Raw genomic sequence first — 22,277 nt, forward strand, 5'->3', positions numbered from 1 at the left:
TTACTGGACCGGTATTTTGGTAGTTTATCATTTCACATTCTTAAGTGAGTCAAATGAAGGTTTGTTTGATTCAATATTGAATTTACCTTGACTTGCATGAAAATTTAAAAGAATGTATTACCAAAAAATTGAAATACTTAGTAACATAGATCGAAAAAAATCATATGAAACAATTTACACCTTTTAAAGAAATCTCAACATGCCTTATCAAAAAATGTACGTCAACTAGTTTCTAGATTTGACGTAGCTCTAAATGCTCCCTAATTTGTGTAAAATAATAATATTTTTTTTATAAAAAAAAATTATGTACTTTTCTGATGTGCCATTATTATTGGTCCTATTGACAGATCATATATATTGTACTGTTGGGTGTAAATCATGTTACTATACATAAGTATGTAAAACTAATCACTTTTTAAAAACTGTGAAATCGATACTTCATTAAGGTAATTATTTTAAGTGTTGTCATGCCATGCGAAAACTGTTTCTTCATACCAGATGTTGTTGAAATCTCAAAACAAAAATGTCACGGAGATGTATTGAGTGGACACAAAACAAATATACAAAATGCAGTATTATCATGTTTTTTTTAAATAGCAAGAAATAGTCTTTGAATTTTTCTATAGTTTTGAGAAAGAAAAAAAGTGCGTGGTCTCCGTTTACTACAGTAACTGTAAACATGGTACATTAAGAGGTTTTAATTAAATCACCTATTCGTGTTTTTACAACGGCATTTTGTTTTCTTTTCTACAAAACTTGACTGGAACGCCTCTATATAAAGGTGAGGTAAGACACATTCATATAAGCTAAAATAGTTCAAGCAAATATTTTCAATATTTATTTAATTGTTTCCTGTAAATAACAGCGTAAACAGTTTTTTTTTATATATAAAATTATGTAATTGGTCATGCAATATGAAAAAGAAAATCAATTTACTTTTACAAATTGTGATTTTGATGTAGAGTTGTCTTATTGGCACTCATACCACTTTCTTCTATCTATTAGGCGAAATATAGTAGTACATGTAGTGACGTTGTTTTCTGTACATTCAATGGCAAAAGAACTGCATATTCAAATTGAACAAATGACTGTAAACGTTTCAACGTATATAAATACTTGTACTGTTCTACAACTGAGTAAGATTTAGAATGTGCTAGTTCTTAACATTTCTCAATAAGACACCATATACCACGAAGACTGGCGATGTTGTTGGTGAGAACATTAAACAAATCATTTTGAAACAGATAAGAATATTCACAGATAAAGATACTTTTTTTGTTCTAAATATGTTTTTGTTCTAACTATTTAGATAAACACATGGAAAAGCATTGCACCACCTTGATTTTCTAAAACTTGAAAGATTAGCCTCTTATTTTGGATGGAATATAATAAAAATGTAAAATGATATTGAAACGTAGTTAATGATAACATTGGCATTAAAACGAACATAAAAGGTATAACATTTTTTTTTTGCCCTAACCAAAGTTTTTATATCAAAATGAAGTGTTTTTTGTACAAAAACATGCATTTTATAACTTTTACTGTAGTCGAATTTTACAATGTCAGACATTTCAAAATTAATCTTAAGATGATTGTTCACATCATTGTTGATCGTTATACGCCAAAGAATTATTACTTTGAGCGCAGCTTCTCTCATGCTGATTATCTGCCATCGAGCTGCAGTTATGAGTTGTGGATGACCAATAACAAGGTGTCAATCACATGACTTCATTATTGATAACTTGGTTATTTAAAGTGTTGAAAACAATGAGAATACAAACATCTGTTTTATTGTTTACGAGTACAGTATCTGCATATTTATTGATTAAACTCAGGTAATATTAAAATAATGTTTAACTAGTTCTATTTCAATAAATTATATTTTATATTATTTAATTTGAATTTCAATACTTTTTTCCATGTGTATATATGTTCAAATAACATTCAATATCTCTTTATAAAAACATTGCAAATGAGACAACTATCTAAAAATATTCAAATAAAGTGGATGAAAACATCTTTAGGCAACCGTACGGAATTCAACCTATGTGTATCGTTTGGTTTTTAATTTGTTTTCTTATTTCGAAACAAGTACAGTATATCTTAGCATTTTAACATTTTTAGATTCACTGGGCACCAACCAGTACTTTCAAATATAAATAATATAATATACGTGTTAGTATAGACATTGTTTAGTTTAATCATACCTACTCATTTTAATTGCATTTGCATTTGTATTGATATGTATATTTGATATTTATAGAACGTAGTTATTTCCCTTTAATAAATTATAGATTAATACATTTATGCAAATATCGTGAACCATTTGATAAATCTACTTTGCATTTATCTACCTTTATATAGATTTGAAATGTGTAATATGATATGCCTGGTCCGGAAGAGTTGGGTTATCCAATATTGAATATTACTATATCTACCCTAGCTCAATATTTGACCAAGCCCTATTTTTTATGATGAAGATATTTCGTACTCGTATCAAATGCATTTTGAATACTTTTTTGCAACATTATTTCAATATTTATATATAATTTATATAATCAGGAACAAAATAAACAAACAAAGGGAAACATAGCAAACATATACTTATGACAAACAAAAAAGCATACAATGTATACGTAAACAAAATAATAATAATATAGATTTATAAAAATATAATTTAAAATCGGTGATAACTAGTCCCTTTCATTAGACATAGCGATCGTTTGATTAAGGAACACTCAGCGCCTTATACCCTTTACCTGTTTGAAGTTGATGGTAAACAATGTATTTTTTTACATTACCTTCAAAGCATTTAGATTTTTTATACAATTTTTTTTGATTATTTTCTGTAAACGGTTAAAGCCAGTTTACGGTTGAGGTTTATTCTACAACTCAAAAGAAAATGTTTCTATCATCAAATGTTCTGCAGAACTGACATTAACTGTTTCCACTAGGAATTTGTAGACATCTTCAACGGAATGGTTTGATCTTTTGTATTGAATTTCAAAATTAAAATGGATTAAAATTGATTAGAATAAAAAGACATGTAGTTATTTCCCTTCAATAAATTACTGTTACAGATAAAGGAGTATGTTCGGTAAAGTCCTAAAATGGCCCCTTGTTTTTTGCGTAAATTTCAAATTCGGATTTATTGACCAATATCACAATAAATTATAGCTAATACAGTGACTAGATATTAAATAAGCCATTTTGTTGAAAATTTTACGATTCTGCATTTCATTATGACGTCACAAGTTGTACTCATATTGATTTTTCACCAAAAAATCAATAAAAATGGGTAAATTTCCATAGATTATTGGACAGGAAACATAGAGCGCATACATCGCCAACAAAGATCTTTTGAAATAATGTTTATGAAGACATTTCACATATCTTGTTTGAATATTAAGTTTGTCGACGCCTGCGCTCTATGTTTCCTGGTCCTTAATTTGGTTAAAATCCCTTATCTTGACCTGTTTGGGATGTAAAAATCAACGTGTTAGAATTAAACTTTGACAAAAACAGTTCTGTTTAACTTTCTCACATGTCTTTAAGGCAACTTAAAACATTTATTGTCTTGTAACAATGAACTTTATAATTGGGGCCAAATATGGCACTTACCGAACTTACTCCTTTATGCAAATATTATATACAATTTGATAAATAAACTTCGTTTATCTGTAATTCGTAAATTTTTCCTTTGATCTTACAGCCTAATATTTTCGAGTATCAACGTACTGGCTGTATCACTGACAATATTAGGCAATACATTGTGTGACGTCTTAACTACTGATAAACAGAATAATAGGTAGTTTCGTTTTTGATACTGACTATATCATGTGGAATATCTCAACTCGCCCTAACAGGCTCGTCTTGATATTCAACATGATAGAGTCAGTATCAAAAACGAAAGTACCCATTATTCTATTTGTATCTATCTTTACATAGATGTTAAAGGTTTAATATGGTATGCCTGGTCCGGAAGAGTTTGCTTAACCAATATTGAATACTAATCTACTTCCAGCTCAATATTTATTAGACCAAGCCCTATCTATGTCTTTGTGATGAATACATTTCGTACTTGTATAAACTTCATTTTGAATACCGTTTTGCAGTATTGTTTCGATAGCATCACTGAAGATACATGTATTGTCGAAATGCGCATCTGGTGCAACAAAATTGGTACCGTTGATTTTATTACTACCACTGGGTCGATGCCTCTGCTGGTGGACTATTAGTCCCCGAGGGTATCACCAGCCCAGTAGCCAGTACTTCGGTACTGGCATGAAAATAAGGTTTTTTTGTGTTATTAAAATTTCCTGTTGCAAAATATTAGAAATTATTATAAATTAAGGAATGTATCTCCCTCATGCAAAGCTCTGATTCCTTTCACGAATTTGGCTATACTTTTTGGACCTTTTGGATTAGAGCTCTTCATCTTTTATATATGCTTTGGATTTCAAATATTTTGGCCACGAGCATCACTGAAGAGACATGTATTGTCGAAATGTGCATCTGGTGCAACAAAATTGGTACCGTTGATTTTATTATATCTAATTGATTTAATCTTTGATCAAACTTTAAGTCTCCATTGTAAAACTACTATTGAGACCGGGTACATTCTTAAAAACCGGACGCCTTTATCTTGTACTATTCATTATTTGCCTATGATGATTTCAAGGATCTTATAAAATGACCGGGTAAAAATTAGGCGTTTTTATCTTATAAAATGTTATTTTTTAATTTTAACCTATTTTTCATGTTTATGTTTTTTTCTAGATCTTCTATAACATGTATAAGATAAAGTTAACATTGACATTATGGTAATACCAGGTCAGTCAAGCACTAATTGATACAACTTAGTTAAAAAAAAACACTAAATATTTTGAATACATATTTTTGATCAGGAACAAAATAAACAAATCATAGCATAGCAAATATATACGAATGACAAGACATGTCATGTAATGCTCTAAATCAAGAAAGAAAGGGGTTGTCGCCATATATACTATTGTACTCTTCGTCAAAATATTTATAAATTTCAACAATTGATGAGCTCTAATAATTAAATTGTTCTTGAAAAACTTTGTAGATTTATAAAAATTTTAAATGTGAGGGTCACTCCTTAGTTTGTAATTTAATGTTTATGTTTGTATTATTTACATGTGCTTCAATATTTGATGTAATTGTATATATATTCTCTGTACTATGCAATTTTTTGTAGTTTATGAGAAATAATATTCAATCATTGACAAAAGCATACAATGTATACTTAAACAAGATTATGATAATATATAATCATGACAAGATAGTTTGTAATCGTTGATAAGTAGTTCAGTTCATTAGATATAACGATTGTTTTATAAAGGAATACTCAACTCCTTATACACTCTCCCTGATTTAAGTTGATGGTTAAAACGTGTATTTCAATTTGCATTATCATCCAAATCTCTAAGAATTTCTATACAATTTTTATGGATTATGTTCTGTAAAGGATTGAAGCCGGTTTATGGTTGAGATTTTCTAACAACACAAAAGAAAATAATTCTTCTCTTCAAATGTACTACAGGACTGACATTAACTGTCTTCTCTAAGACATGTTTAAGTGGCTTCAACGGAATGATAGTTATGCTCTTTTTATAGAATTTCAAATTAAAATGGAACAATATTGATTTAAATTATAAAACAATTTGATAACATGTCAATCAACATAAACATCTAATTAATCTGTTTAAACACTTCATCTTTCATTTATTCAACATGACGTTTCGTTGGCAGATAAAGCTTATGGTTTGATTTTGTGAGCTCACGTTGTACGGACTTCTTACTTGTTGAATTTACCTTTGAATTCAGTGTTTTATTTATACCTTATTAATATAGCTTCAATTTTGTGTAATATTCAATATCTAAAAAAAATCATACGGTCAGTTATATCAGCCATTTATATAATGTCAATTAGATTCAATATGAATATGATCCTTCTAATTGGAAAATGAGATGATAAAATGTTTTCTGCGATACTTCTGAATATAAGTTCTAAATTTCATACTTCTATTTCATATTTTTCACATCATATATATAACTATTTTATGTTTTCTTACAGTGATATAAAAAGACATGGATTATATCAGGACTTTACATGTGTTTTGGATATATCTTGTTTTTGTTCGTAAGTTTTTATCTTGATAAACCTGTTTACTCATAACGTTTAATTACATTGATATTAATTATAAAATGATACAGTTTCAATGTTATCAACGCGAATGTATCTTCGTTAAACTGTATCTCCTAACTGAATATACAACAAAATACACGTTTAACTGAACCAATTACGTTTGCGGTCTTGTATGCAACGTTGAACGTCCAAATTTTACTGCTGGAATACATAGACAAATACAAAACAAAAGATGTGGTATGAGTGCCAATGATTAAACTCTACATTCAAGTCACATTTGTGAAAGAAAACAATTAAAGGTCAAAGTACGGTATTAATGAGTGTATTTAGTTTCTGGATAATTATTTCTGGTGTTTTTGTCAACTTTGTATCAGCTCCTAAAACTTTAATTTCTATGAAGCTACTGCAACTTTAAACTATTTACCTATCTTTATTTTGCATAATGTTTTATAATATTATTTTTACAGGTAAAGTGTTTGGACAAGGTAAGATACAAGCATAAAAAAAATGGTTTTACCAGCAAAGATATAAACACGAACACGATAATCGTTTAACAACAAATCCGTCCGTTGGTTTGAACTATTTTGCATATCAATGTCACACTTATTATTTTGTCTTTCTCATCATTTAAGAATCGTAAATGATTGTATGTACACGTTTTAAGTAACTTTAAGTATAAACATGTATATATCCGACAAGTTCACACACATTTGATATATGTAACTTCTATTAAATATTGTTTCTGGAATTGTTCAGAGAGCTTTTCTTTTCTTTTAGCCTTCTACATGGTATTTTATTTACTTATTGTTGAAGACTGGAAGGTGGTCTATAATTGTTAATAGCTACTTCATTTGGTCTCTAGTGGATAGTTGTTTCATTAACGACCTAACCACACACCCTTATTTTTTTAATATATCAACACACATTCTTTTACTATTCCCTCAAACTATTTGTATTAGCAGTTTTCCTTATCATTGTCTTCTCGTCTTTCCTCACAAAGGTTTAAAATTCATAACGTAAAATACCATTACTTTATTCTAGTTAGAAATCAAATTTAACTTATTTTATTATAACCCGAAAAAATCCTTTTCTTATTCATTTCAATTTTAATTAAAATTTAAATGTGAAGTCAGATTCTACCCACACTTGATTTGTTTATGATGAATACTTTATCTATCGTTTTAGACTGTGCAGTACATGATGGTAAATTTTATGGAGATAATACCTGTGCTACTTTACAAACAATTCCACCCTATTATACAAAATACGGTTCAAATATCACTTTGCGTTGTAAGTCTCGATTATTGCAACAATCCGTAGCTGGTTTCAAGTTCTGTCCAGTTGAAATATGTACCCCAGAAGGATGGACAGATGGATATATTTCCTGCGCTCGTAAGTATATATAGTTTGTCTCCTTAGTTAAAGAGCATATTTTGAATTTGCAATAGATAGTGACATATGCATAATATCCTGAATGACCATACAAAGCAGCTAAAATGATATTCTGATGGCTAATATACCGCGTAAGCTATGTGATTCGTTTTAAATCTCGCTGCACATGCTTTGCACATAGATTTGCAACGGCGTTTTCACAAAAGAAACAATTTTGTAAATAAATTATGAAAGATACAGGACATGATATTTAGTATACAAGACGCGCATTAGAAAGATACAGGACATTATATTTGGTATACAAGACGAGCACGAAAATCTTTCGAATCAATGGAACTCGAATTCCAACAGTTACAAGACCACAACAAAAACAAAGTATAAAAGAGGGACGAAAGATACCAAAGGGACAGTCAAACTCATAAATCTAAAATAAACTGACAACGTCATGGCTAAAAATGAAAAAGACAAACAGAAAAACAATAGCACACATGCCACAACATAGCAAACTAAAGAATAAACACCACGAACATATAAACTCATCATAGATACCCAAAAAAGTTAAAAAGGCCAAATAAAGTACGAAGTTGAAGAGCATTGAGGACCAAAATTCCTAAAAGTTTTGCCAAATACAGCTAAGGTAATCTATGCCTGAGGTAGAAAAGCCTTAGTATTGAATAGCATTGCATCTTGTAAATTAGTTATGGAAGATTTTAATTTCAAAAAGGACGAAATCGGGATATAAAAAAAGAAGATGTGGTATGATTGCCAATGAGACAACTATCCAGAAGACAAAAGACCAAAACAAAACAGAAATTAACAACTATAGGTCAGCGTGCGACCTTCAACAATGAGCAAAGCCCATACCGCATAGTCAGCTATAAAAGGCTCCGAAATGACAATGTAAAACAATGAATCTGGTTTTTTTTAAGATTCTAGAATAAAACTATTACCTATCTGACGGCACATTTAGAACGTCTGTAGCAAGTTGCAGAAAAAAAAGTCAGACGTCAGAACATTATCGGAATAGTAGAATATTTAAACTGTAGCTGTCAGCTTTATTTACATGAATGATTATATGTTAGTTTTTAACGATGTAATTTATAATCTAAAACGACCGTAAGAAGCAGAGAGGCAATATAATCCACAGGTACATTAACACTAATAATTCACAAACGAAATGACAAGAACATGGCAAAAAAAAAAGAATAATATCAACAAATAACGTATAAAAGACAAACAACAGTTTACGACACACAAAATAGAACAGGGATGTACGTCAAAGCAACACCAATCCAATGACACCAACCGTCAAAAGATGTCAAAATGTTCAAATACTGTCTTCATAATACATATTTTAGGAACTGAATGCTACCACGAAACATTATCGAAGACATACATGGGAACACGTAGTTGTGGATTTTCTGGGACGCCATGTCAGTTATGGAATCAACAATCACCACACGTGCATTCTCACGTTAGTTCTGACTTCCCTGACCTTGATATCGATCTGGCAATGAACTATTGTCGTGACCCAGGGGGTGCACGTGGTGAACCATGGTGTTATACCACTAATCCAGACGTTACCTGGGAATTCTGTGAAATAACGAAGTGTGAAGGTAAAGATGTATTAAAAGTCGAATGCTAAATAGATTTGTATTTTCATTTTCAGCAGGATACTTTAAAAATGGAATTTGTCCATTTTTCTATACTTATCTTGATTAAAGTCAAACTATCTGATTGATTTTGTTTTCCGTGGTTTAAATGGAAATTGCTATTCAATGTTTAATATTAATAGTTCTTTATCAAACTTTTCAATGATTTTGAATAGTATTGTTCGTTTAGCATGTTGTTTAATATCCTTGGAGTTATATTGTTTTTATTCTGTTGATTTTGATTATTTATGAAGGACACAGCTTTGACTTAAATATTTTTTATTCTTATTCTTATTTTAAGCAATTAAATAAAGATATATTACGAGGGTATACAGAGGGAGAAGGGAATGTTACTATAAAAAAAAATCGATGCAGTTGGAAAACAGATGCTCAATATTTTCAAAAACGGAAAAGTACACACACCACGGCAAAACACTCAATTTAGATACATGACGTGTTGCAGGGTCGACTTTCTTGATTGATTTGTGTTTAACGCCACTATTTTGTGGCAGCCAGTTTTTATTGATTGAGAAAGCTGGATTACATAGAGTGAATCACTGACCTTCGGTATAAAAACTTAAACTTCTAAAAACTGAGATTCGAATCGAACACACTTGCTACGTGCAGAACACACACTCACAACTTCTGTGTTAGGAGGCTGCTGATATAGTACATACAGTTAAGCTACATTTTATCTTAGTAAAACTATTTTTCAAATATGTAAAATTCAAACTTTCCAGACATTACCAAACAAACAGCTACATTTAGTAACTTTAAACAATAACGAAATCAATTGATTTGTATTTAACATGATCATTTTATAACATATCAACTTGTAGAGTTGAATGCAATCAGGCCACCTGGATAAAACGGTTAATGAGTCTCCCTATTAATACTGGTGATGGATAGCGTTGTTAGTTTTATGTAAAAAGTCACAAAAATATTGAACGCCGAGGAAAATTCAAAAGGATAAGTGCATAATTAAATGGCACATCAAACGAATGGACAACGACTGTTATATTCCTCATTTGGCACAGGTATTTTCTTATGTAGAAAATCGTAGATAAAACCTGTTGTTATAGCTAGCTAAACCTCTCACTAAAATGACAGTCACATAACATTCCATTATATTGATAACGATGTGTGCAAAAAAACCATCATAGATACAAATGTCAAAATAGGGGTTTAGCGGAACAGCTATCAACAATGTGTTATAATATTAACCATTATTATACCTCAGTACGTTTTTTCTATATAAAAAGGAATGAAATAGTTGTGCTATTTCATTCCACAGAACCATTTGCCAGTCAATAGTTTCAAAGACTAATGCCCCGGTGAATAGTTTCATAATCATCTTTCCCGTACTATTTTATGCTTTTTTTTCATTGGACGATAATGAAGTCATTGACTACTCTGCTTCGTGACGTATGCTTTGCAAAACATACAAAACGAATCATAAAAAAAGTATAGTTCATCATGTGCAAATACAGTTGTGTGACATTTTTCTTTTCTTTCAGATGATATATATACACATTTAAAAAATTAGTTATTTGTTATATATATATATAAAACACTTAACGACTGTGTTGTTCAGTATAATAAAACACTTAATGACTGGTTGTGCGGGTAATAGCAAGTTTGTTGTCCCTTCGCATACCAACTATTGCTCTCGGCTTTGCCTCGAGCAATAGTTTGTATCAGGGACAACAAACTTGCTATTACCCGCACACCCAGTCAAAAGGGGTATACTATAAAGTTCTTTGAATATTTACAGGACTACCTATGGATTATGGACATTGTGGTAAGTTCAATTATGGCAGTTCGCATATATAAATAGGTGTAATACCACCATTGATTTTTCCCTATTAGTCTTTGTTAAATTGGTACTTTTAAAAAAAATGTACAGTATTTACCTTTATTTCAACCAAAGAAATACTTTGCATGTGTAAAGTTTAATCCTTTCCAGTGATACAGTGAAAAATTCACACAACATTTCATTGCATATAAGAAAATTATCATCACCGGAAGTAAACAACCCAATTTTTACACTATTATTTACTGGTTACCTGCTTTGGTAGCTATGTAACCTCAACGTTCCAAAATATTTTATAAGACCATCAAATAAAAAAAGAAAGATGCTTTCAGACATCCAACATACATATTTACGACTCAGAAAAATTTAAGTGCATTGAAATGCAGGGTTAATTTTCTACAACTGTCAAATTCAAGGGAATATTTTTTAAGGCTTACTTTTGTATGCAACCGGATGTGACGTACCATGATTTGGTGGTATTACACCTATATAGTTTGTACGATTTGCATAGGGCAATTCATATTACGGTTTTGATTCTGCTTTAAGTGGAGATTATCTGGGCACGTGTTGAGACAACGGATTGTTGTTCAAAGTCATTTCTATGTCAAAATCCGACCGTGTAAGGGCTGTTTAGTCAGTCAATATCATTAAAACTTTTTTGTGTCTATATAGTTATGTCAATTGCACTCTATGTTTTTCGAGTAAAGCTTGAATAATTTGTGCATTTTGTAATAGTGTATGCTTCCATTTGTTAACACTCTATACCAATGTTTGCAGATGTATTCTATATATTTCATAGGCCATCACTTTCGCAATTTACGACTTAATATGGAATAACAATAGAAATATATTTTCGGAGAGATGTCAATATGGAACGGAATATTGTTAGAGAAAAAAGTCATTATCATCCTAATCTTCGTTATCTTATTTTCTTTTATAAAATCACAGATTTGTTTCTCCATTTTGAAGCTGATAAATATAAATGATTGTGATTATTGTTTATTTAATGTTCAGTCTCAAAAAGTTCATATATCACAGTGAAACGTTTCTTTTATTAAAAAAATCCGCAGTACAGAAAATATTACCTCATCATGCAATACATCTTTTATCGTATTTGATAAAGCAGCTTCTGGAAACCTAACACCCTTTTTGGGCTACGTTTTATACAGGGCAACTGTAAAAGTATGTTTCCCCTGTTTCATGTATGTCATTAAACATGCGTTAAATCTTATTTTTTTAAACACACGAAAAAAAAGCAGGACATTATACGAATTTGGAACGAACTTAAACATTATTAATAAAAGGCATATACGAATACAACGGTTAATTTAGAAAGAAAGGCGCCAATTTTGTCATTTTTATTTGCCCTGGATATTTGTAATGTCATAGTGGTTTTTTGTACACATGTATAAATGCATATTTCATAGTGTAGTTTTTTTTTTCTTCGTAGACATAGCCACGTTTTCTTTTTGTTTTTACAGCGATAAAAGGAGGACAAATGGCCAGCCGTGATTATTCAAAGACGGATAAAGATTTACCAAACTATTTACAGTTGTATCAACATATGACGAGATCAAAATTAAACTGTGCTGAGACATGTAACTTCAATCCCTTATGTGATTTATATACATTCGATTCTACTGTAAATCGATGTGTTTTGTACGAGTTTAACATGAATGGAAACTATGTATTATGCAGTGGAACAGACAAATGCTTTATTCGACATACTTCATTTATGCTTTTGTAGAGATGTTGGAACACAAGCTTAGTGATAACGTTTGTCTTTTTATTCCTACAGTTATAAGTGTACCTGTATTCTTTGAATAGAGGCAATAAGGTTGTATTTAATCATTTCAATGCATTCGTCTTGAGTTCTTGAGTTACCATCACAGACAATTTGTCGGCCAAAAGTTTTGAAAGGCAACTGCTTTAAAAAAACAATGCTTCCAAAGAGTTATTACTTACCGACATTTATGAAAAAATTGACAAACAAAACAGCATCGATATTGATAATACATTATACAACGAATGAAGATAAAACTGATTGACTAACCAGGAGTATAACAACAATTCAAAGAACGATGCATTTACATATTATCCAGCATAAAGTCACGTGATAATGATTTTCCTGTAAAGTATTAGGGATTGATAAACTTGCGCTTTCTAGTATATTCTCGTATGTATGTTCATGTTTGAATAAAGTATTTTAAATTTCTGTGGATAATAATTAAAAAGAGTATGTTATGCTGTGTATATTCGGTATTTCTGTATTATTAGTATTATTACTTTTGATCGTACCTGTGTTTTCTTGTATTTTGATCAATGGTAGTGTTCATTGTTTTCAATTTTTTCCATTTGATGTTCAACTGTTCCATTTTTTTTGTAATTTTTAGCTCACCTTGCTTGCTGTATAGCTTTTGCCATGTGTTGACGATCGTTGTTGTCTGTTATCCCTCGAAATGGTAACTAGTGTAAAGTGTGTGTTTTTATCGGTCTGTAAAAAAACTTGCAAAGATGCAATGAGTCAGAAGAGCTTTGGAGTAAATGCATTTATTGTCTTGTTCCATGAAAAAAAAAGAAGATAATGACCAGAGTTTCAAAATAAATCTACGTTCCATGTTCATTTAAATTGTCAAATGATTCTGTAATTATGATCTTCTCATCTGAAACTTTTACTTTAATTTCAACCAAACCTAAGGTAAATGATCTTTTAAGTAACAAAGTTTAACTTTTGTGGGTGATGTGAGCTTGTCAATATGGTCACAGTGACTAAATATAGGAAATAAGGGTATAATGCGTTCATTGTCGTATATGTTTGAAAATAATGGGGCAATATGATGGTGACAAAATTATAACAATGCCCACATTTGCTGAATTAATTTTTGAACACTTAAATAATTTATTTAAATGACTGTTTGTTTCTAATTGTCATATTTTTGCCTATTATTTTATAAAAAAAACATAAATTTTCTAGGCACTTTTCCACTTTTATTTTTTGTCTTTCTGATGAGTTCAGCCTTTTTCAACTGATTTTTATAGTTCGTTCTTATGTTGTACTGTTATACCACTGTCCCAGGTTAGGGGAGGGTTGGGATCCCGCTAAAATGTTTAACCCCGCCACATTATTTATGTATGTGCCTGTCCCAAGTCAAGAGCCTGTTATTCAGTGGTTGTCGTTTGTTTTTGTGTTACATATTTGTTTTTCGTTCATATTTTTACATAAATAAGGCCGTTAGTTTTCTCGCTTGACTTGTTTTACATGGTCTTATCGGGGCCTTTTATAGCTGACTATATGCGGTATGGGCTTTGCTCATTGATGAAGGCCGTACGATGACCTATAATTGTTAATGTTTGAGTCATTTTGGTCTTTTGTGGATAGTTGTCTCATTGGCAATCATACCACATCTTCTTTTTTATAAGATCCATTTAATTCTACAATGCGAAACAATCACTATAATAATACAAGTTGAAAAACAAATATCATACATTTGCTGTGATAGGTCTTTGAAGGTCCACACATACTAAGTAGCGTCCTTTAAATGTTGACACCTGTACGGTGTTGAAAGAAACAGTAGATCGTGTATTCAAAATGAAATGATATTTTCAAATCTTAAAATTGTTATTAAATAAACTCATCATAGATATCAGGACTAAATTTTGAATATACGCCAAACTCGTGTTTCGCCTACGAAAGACTCATCAGTGACGCTCGAATCCAAAAAAGTTAAAAAGGCCAAGTAAATTACAAAGTTGAAGAGCATTGAGTACGAAAATTCCTAAAAGTTTTGCCAAATCCAGCTCAGGTAATCTATGCCGGTAGAAAAGCCTTACTATTTCAAAAATTCTAAATTTTGTAAACATTTAATTAATAAATATAACCATATCAATGATAATTCATGTCAGCACAACAACTGATGTCTGGGCTGGTGATACCATCGGGGAAATAAATCTCCACCAGCAGTGGCATTAATTATATTAACTAAAAATCCTTGCAATCACAGGGAAAATTGCGTACTCAAATTCCCTTTTTTTCATTTAACAATTTGGATGAGTTGTATACATTCCACACAAGAAGCGCCAGATGCCATGCAGCCGAATTGTGAGTTTTTAACAAGACAAGGGATCCTAGATATACATCAAGAGCCCATTGAACATCTCCTACTAGTTGGAGACAGTATCCAACAACATTCATGGCAGAAATTCTATTATGAAACGAATTAGTGTTTTTTACATATTCGCGAAGTTTTGCAAGCGTAGCATTTCTTTCTTCATATTCATTTTGCTTGTGCAGAATAAGAAACTTCAACAGCAATGCATAAAAATCAGTATCAAAAGTAGCCCAACTAAGTGGATGATCGAGACTACATTCTTGTTCTGCTAGTACTGCCCTGTGTATTTCAAACTTAATGGGATCTGGAGCCGAGTTGATTTCTGATGGTAAAAACACTAATTCCAAAGCCCCATGGTCTCGTAGTGTTGATGTAAGGCATGGTTGTTCAGAAATAATTCGAAGAGCATAGGCGGGAGAAATATTCGGACTTTGTGGCTCAAATCCGTTCAATTGAAACACTCCTTCAGTGGACAAAACTTCATTGATAAGATTTCGCACACTTCTATATTTGCCTTGACAGAAGTACAGTGTTGCCAATTTAAGCCTTCCTGATGCAGTGTCTATGTTGATGCCACGTTTTAATAACATTTCTGCTTCATGTATCAGTTTTGTTTTTTCTATATTATTTTCGGTTTTGCAGGCCTTCGAATTCAACTGTGAACCCAAACTTATATCGATTAAACGATTTAGAAGTTGCTCAAGTTCAAGATGTTCTGGATCTGTCAAGGAAAATCTTGCTATAAGCAAACGATATTCATGATGTCTTTCGATAGCTTTATCGATGTCGTTTTTCCTGAGGAACTTGAAGGCTGGCTTCATTGCTGATGTGGCTAAGCTAATGATAACACTGAAATACAAGTTAATTATTTCATTTAATAATGCTGGATGTCGCAATGTTGCTGTCAGGACATCAGCGAAGCATTCAATTTCTCCTTCTTCTAGGTTTTCGCTTACTTTACACAGACAGGGGATTTTAAACACCTCAGTCCAAAAATTCTGTAAAATTCGAGATAAAATACTTATCAGCTCTTCTTTTTGCCTCTTATTTAATTTTCCTCGGAAAAGGTTGTTTGTTCTGACAAAATAGTGTGGACAATTTTCGTTTTGTACGCATTCCGAAAGAAATTTCAGACATCGAGAAAAACATTCTCTTATATTATTTGTTTTCCAAAACAATGGATCCGTTTCCTCAGACACCCAAAACATTATTGTCTTTAGTTGATACGATGATATGACATTTGGTAAAACTATTTGTAATATATTTCTTTTAATAAGTTTTAGAAGCATAAAACACTTATACTGCATAGCTGACCAAGTCCAAACCATTTCTTTTTCGATTTGAACGAACGAAAGTCTCCAAATTGTTTCAGATTCATAAGAAGACCCAGTTGGAACAAGAAAACAACCGTCGTCAACACGCTTTGTGACATTCGTCGGTGGCCATAGATATCTTCGTTTTCTTGATAGCCATTCATCCGCCGATTTTGGCCAAGCTTTAGTATAGAGTCCATAAACAAGGTCTGAAGAATGAAACTCTTTAGTAGATGTTTCTGTCATGGCGGGACCATTCCTATATCTTTCGGAAGCAACAATTCCAATTTTTGTTTTAAGTTTTTCTGTACTTATGAGGAGAAAGCCCTTGGAATCAGTATAGCACAGATGTGATATTGGATTTATATCACATTTTGTTAATGGGTGGTATGTTTTGGCGTCAACAACTCTTATCTGTACATATCCAGGTGTTTCATCGCTTTCTATAATAACACCAATTGGAAAGTGTGATTTAACCTCTGTACTATGCGTTCTTTTTAAACGCTCTCCTAATTGATCCACTTTATGTCGATTTGTTTCACAAATAACAGTTATATCCTCATTAACGAACATGATATCTTCATCCGACTCGGAACCGATAAGTGCAGTGCCTTCAATTTGACTACCTATAAAATAACCTCGCATTGGACTTTTTTCTAAATTTGCAATACAGTACATGGCCTCCATCGTTTTGAAGCAAGATATTCTATAATTAATTATATCCTTGGACGCTCCATTTAAATTTAAGCAGTTTATCAATAAAAATGTCTGCTTTCTCTCGTCGTTTGAACTCCCAGTATCATCCATATCCGTTAATTCTATAAAGATAAGTTATAGTTTTTATCAAACTTGTATCATATAATATGTCGTAAAGTAAAGAGTAAAGAGCTCATCGCTAGGATTTCTCAAAATAAACATATTTTAATCCTCTTTATATTACAGTCGATTGCATTGAGTGTGTTGCTAAAGGTAATATATTTAGTTAGCTTGCTTGCTATAGTGTCTAACAAGATTTTGAGAGGTAGACGAAATTGACCTTAATGGGGCTTGCGGGTCTAAATCAATTGTTCTCCCTGTAACAAGTCAGGACAATGGCCATTGTTACATTGTAGTCTGTTTCTATGTGTGTTGTGTCTCTGTTGTGTCGTAGTTCTCTTACATTTGATACGTTTCCCTCAGTTTTAGTTTGTAACCCGGATTTGTTTTTTTCTCTATCGATTGATGAATTTTGAACAGCGGTATACTACTGTTGCCTTTATATTTCCTAATATAGGATTTTTTTTTTATATTTTTTGCATAAATGAACTTTGTCATATACTTAATAGAAAAATGAAATACAAAAAAAATGGGTCACCGTTCATTAGCGCTCACAATCTGCTTGCCAAAGAACCATACATTTTGTAACAGTCTTTTTTTCTGTTGAACTGATAGGAGAAATAAAGGTAATATCGAAATAAAAAAGAGCTAAATTACAGAAATCGCTAAACTTTAAAAAAAAATATTTAGTTTAAGTAAATTTTTTTTGAATACAATAATAAAAAATATAGGTCACTGACGAGTAAAAGAAGATATTTAAATTTTAATGCAATAAAATAGCATTTTTGACCAAAGGGAAATAATTTGGAGCTTTTTCAATGATAAAAACATTTTAAAAGTCATCTTGGGCCAAACCGAATCGATTTTTTATTGATTTTTGTACATATTATAAAGTCATAACTCATAGTGTCATAAATGAAATTTGTAATGAAAAAACAATTCGTTTAAACTTCACTAACTCTGAATGAGAATACCACCAACTAATTTCAGTCGAGTTAAGTACTGAGTCTAAGAAAACAGTAATTGTAATGCCAGGTAAAAAGTTGTTTGCCCTAATAAATTACTCTCCTACTAAAAAGACATAATTGACTCTATGAAAAACACTGTTTCTGATAATCGAATAAAAAGAAGAAGGTCTACCAATTAATTTCATTACAACTTTGTTTTTATATAGGTGATGAGTAGCAAAAATATCCCAAACTAAAGAGATGGGGTATTTTTTTATGTTCGAAGCGGAAGCATCTTGAAAATAAAATTTTGATCGATGCCATTTTGTTTGTTTTTTTTAATAAAAAAAAAATTCTAGACTGTTTACTTACTGTAAATTTTGTATCCGAATGCTGTTTGATAAATATATCTTCACTTATGGAGACAACAGGTTTTCTAGTTCCGAGTCAAAATCTTGAAGGAAAATACTGATTATACTTATTTTGCGCATTAAATTTCTTTTAAGACTATTTTTGACGTAATCTATTATATTTATAGACGAATATAGAAACGGAAGGTAAATACAAACTGGGAAATCCTGAAGTCTTTTATAGTTATACTTCCTTTTAAAGTATCTTATTACCGAAAGATAAAAATACATAGAACAAAAAAAATTAAAATGTATTTCGAAATTTTGTTATCCTTTAATGAATTCAAAGTTCAATATAAGATGGATGTAACCTATAACCCAAGTGTTTACAACTTCATATACAGCTGTAATAATAAGTAAGAAAAGACGGATATTTGCATATTGAATTTATTTTTCTCGTTGCGAGTGTATTCCCCGGATATTGTCATGTTGTTATTGTTGTCATCAAGTGATCGAGCAGTATTTTGAAAGATGTAGATTACGTATTAGCTAGTCCGTGAGCTAAAATGGTCCAACTTGAACTCTAGCCTTGATCGAGAAATCCCCATACAAAGAATCAACCAATTATTTTGTAAAAAAACGATAAATTGACTTGTTTCAATATTTTCTAGGGCAAAATCAAATACATTTAATGGCTTAAACAAAGGAACCAGACTGTCAATACCAGATGCATAGACTGTTTCTGTATTTTACAATGATTTCTTTTTAGAATACAACTCAGCTAAGGCCGTGATCACACCTAACGCCATGGACAGTTAACATGTTTACAATTAGTTTAATGTAATCAGGTAATGTAATATCAAGATTTGTTCACATTTGTATTTAAATGTTCATTACGTAGAATTGTAGACAATTTTTTCGGACAACTTTTCAAGCAGTTAGGGATCGATCATTTGACTTCAAAAAGGAGGGGGGAGGAAATGGATTTTTCCTTAAAAATATTCAGATCCCTAATTTGATAAAAAAAAATCTGGTCATACAGAGGATTAAAAAAAATATTCTGATCAAGAGCTTTCCCAAACATTATAGTGTTAAATATTGAAAAACATTTTTGAATACTAGTATCTAAAAAAACTGAATAAAAACATTGGCGCGTAAAAAAATCTGTTTCAGAAACACCTTTCCCCCTTTTTGAAGTTAAGTGGTTGCTCCTTTATGAAAGCTATTTTGATGATTTGCAGTAGTTTAAAGATACTAAAGATTTCTCGGTTACGCATTAGAAAACGTAAGCTGCATTAGCGTGCTAACAGTCGAAGAAAAAGGACTGCGATATCAAGGATCACTACATTTCTATCTTTTCTGTTTGTTTCTTTTTCTTTTGTTGGTATTCTTTCTCCAAGGAGTATTTGGCAAAAGGAGGGGGTGATGGTTTTTTTTATATTTCTTATGGTATTTGAACGGATCTGAGATACTAGACAAACAAAACAATTTACCTCACACTCTTCTCGGTAATGCATTTATGAGTGAATCGTTGTTTGACCAGTGGCAAATATTTCTGTGTACGTCCAGTCGATTCGGGAAGACCTTGTCCAATGAATTATTTGTTCGGAAATGATGATCCTTCAAATCTTGATAAGGGGTTAGTAAAGCTACGTTAAGTGTTTTTTATAACAAATAAATATATCACGTCTACAAATATTTCTGTAAAGAACATTATTAATAATTGTTATAAATATAAATTTTATTAAAAAAAATCGATTCTTCTGAAAATATGCATTGTAAAAATTAATGTTCTAAATGCCTAGATTTGTGAACACTTAATTAACCTACACAGGGCCTACATTGACTATCAACAGCATGGAGAAAACAACATGATTTAAACTACATGTATGCATTGAGTTTTATCAATAGTAAAGTAATTTTGTTAGGTTTACGTGTGAGTTACACTAACACAACACCAAGTTTTTGTCAATGTAAACACGGCCTAAGATATGCAATTTTTCTTTTAATGATTATAAGTACATGTATCCTTTCTTCCATTGAATCAAATAATTTCTAATTTCATGCTTTTTAATCTGTGCAAAAAAGAATCGATTGTTTGGTTCAAAGTTAAGTAAAGGTAGTTCTCATTTTACAAAGAAGCACTTTATATTGATTCATCTGCTAATCTGCAGGTAAACTATGATGTTTTAATTATTTAATAGACCAATTCAATTCATGTTTTGAAAAAAAAACTGTTGCAAGGTATATATTAGTTGCCGATCGGAGTTGCGGTCAGTGTGCATATAACATTCGTCAAAGATACCATGTTTTTACGCGTGGTTCATGAGAACAAAACTCATTAGCGTTGCTCAAATCAAGACCAAAAAGATAAATCGAATGTAAAACAAAAAAAAACTAATTTATACGGATACCATAGTTAATTAACGTTATTAATTCGAAGGGTTGGAAATTAATAATCTGTTGGTCATTTTTGTAATCTGTAAACCACATGTTTGAATAATCGTTATACACGTCGACATGAGTATTAATAATGTGTTCATTTTCATAGATTTCCTTTTTACAAAACTTAGAATTTTTCGAAAAACAAAGGATAGATTACCTTAGCAGTATTTGACACAAATTTTGGTAATTTTGGATCCTCAATACTCTTAAACTTAATACTTATTTTATAAATATTTTGATATGAGCGTCACTGATGATTCTTATGTATTGACGTATTGAATTATAATCCTGGTACCTTTGATAACTATTTTCCTTCATCGTTTGTTAAATATAAGTTTTTTATGCGAACAATATCAGATTTTAAGATGTGTTACACAAAACATACAATATGTTTTTCTTTGGAAGAAATGTTGTCCAGTAAAACTTATATTGCAATTCAATTTAAGTAATGTTATAGTTTGTTGTTTCCAAAGTTAAAAAAAAATACGACAAATTGCTGCCCATGCGTTCTGAAAGAAGATGAAAGACCAACTCATGTTTATTACTATATGGGTATTTCAAAAATTAACCATACAGAAAAATGCAACAACGATACGTTTCGTGGTTTTCAAAAATCATATCTGAATTTAAGTGTTGGTCGATTTTGGTATGAATATATTATGTTTTGTTCTCGGAAACGATCATATTTAACGAGTTTCTTCTTTTTTAGATAACAATTTGACATTATGATTGATGAAAAATACAAATGTCTTTCCTGTCTTTATATTAAATCTACTACTTCCAAGTAATCAACCATGTTGGTAGTTGTTTCAATTCATTTAAAAAAAATAAAAAAATTGTGTGATCAATCATTGGTATTCGCTAATTCCTCCCCTTTTTATTTAAAGAGACACTTTTCCTTTATTGGGAATACATTTACTCATACACCACATCTCATTTTAGTCAAATCTTACAGACAAAATGACATTAACGTATAACTGATATTTAAACACCACATACCATGCCACTTCTACAAAAGAAGGGATAACAAATATCGTACTCAAATGCTACTTAACAAAGGGATGTTTATATCAAAAATCACAAGCTATCAACCAGCAGAACCACTGAGAAACAACGGCCATTTTCCTGACTGGGTACTGACATTGTATCCGAACAAAATGGAGGGTAAATCCTGGTTTTATAGATAGCTAATTAACATCATACTCGTATGCAAGTTATTTAAAGGACCGTTCTACTGAAACAAATTTTGTGCAAAACAAACCACA

General features: G+C 31.0%; 2 protein-coding genes across 4 annotated transcripts; one reads left to right on the plus strand and one right to left on the minus strand.

The window, feature by feature from the left end:
• The first annotated feature begins 533 nt into the window (after positions 1–533).
• Positions 534–13,203, plus strand: LOC134693161 (plasminogen-like). Of its 3 annotated transcripts, none has more exons than XM_063553872.1 (7): positions 534–781; positions 6,104–6,169; positions 6,643–6,660; positions 7,361–7,567; positions 8,926–9,183; positions 10,994–11,020; positions 12,514–13,203. In XM_063553872.1, the coding sequence occupies exons 2-7, from the start codon at positions 6,118–6,120 to the stop codon at positions 12,777–12,779; spliced, it is 828 nt and encodes a 275-aa protein (XP_063409942.1). In that variant the 5' UTR covers positions 534–781; positions 6,104–6,117; the 3' UTR covers positions 12,780–13,203. The 3 variants fall into 3 exon arrangements, with proteins under 3 accessions (XP_063409942.1, XP_063409943.1, XP_063409945.1); XM_063553873.1 differs by lacking the exon at positions 534–781 and adding an exon at positions 1,779–1,835; XM_063553875.1 differs by lacking the exon at positions 534–781 and adding an exon at positions 5,876–5,923.
• A 1,678-nt stretch (positions 13,204–14,881) lies between these two features.
• On the minus strand, positions 14,882–18,729 carry LOC134693226 (uncharacterized). The gene is made up of 2 exons (XM_063553967.1): positions 18,590–18,729; positions 14,882–17,272 (listed from the first exon to the last, which is right to left on the minus strand). Exon 2 carries the CDS (start codon positions 17,259–17,261, stop codon positions 15,048–15,050), a length of 2,214 nt encoding a protein of 737 aa, XP_063410037.1. The 5' UTR covers positions 17,262–17,272; positions 18,590–18,729; the 3' UTR covers positions 14,882–15,047.
• Between the last annotated feature and the right edge of the window lie 3,548 nt (positions 18,730–22,277).

Source organism: Mytilus trossulus, chromosome 12 (genome assembly GCF_036588685.1).
Source record: "Mytilus trossulus isolate FHL-02 chromosome 12, PNRI_Mtr1.1.1.hap1, whole genome shotgun sequence".
Lineage (NCBI taxonomy): Eukaryota > Metazoa > Mollusca > Bivalvia > Mytilida > Mytilidae > Mytilus > Mytilus trossulus.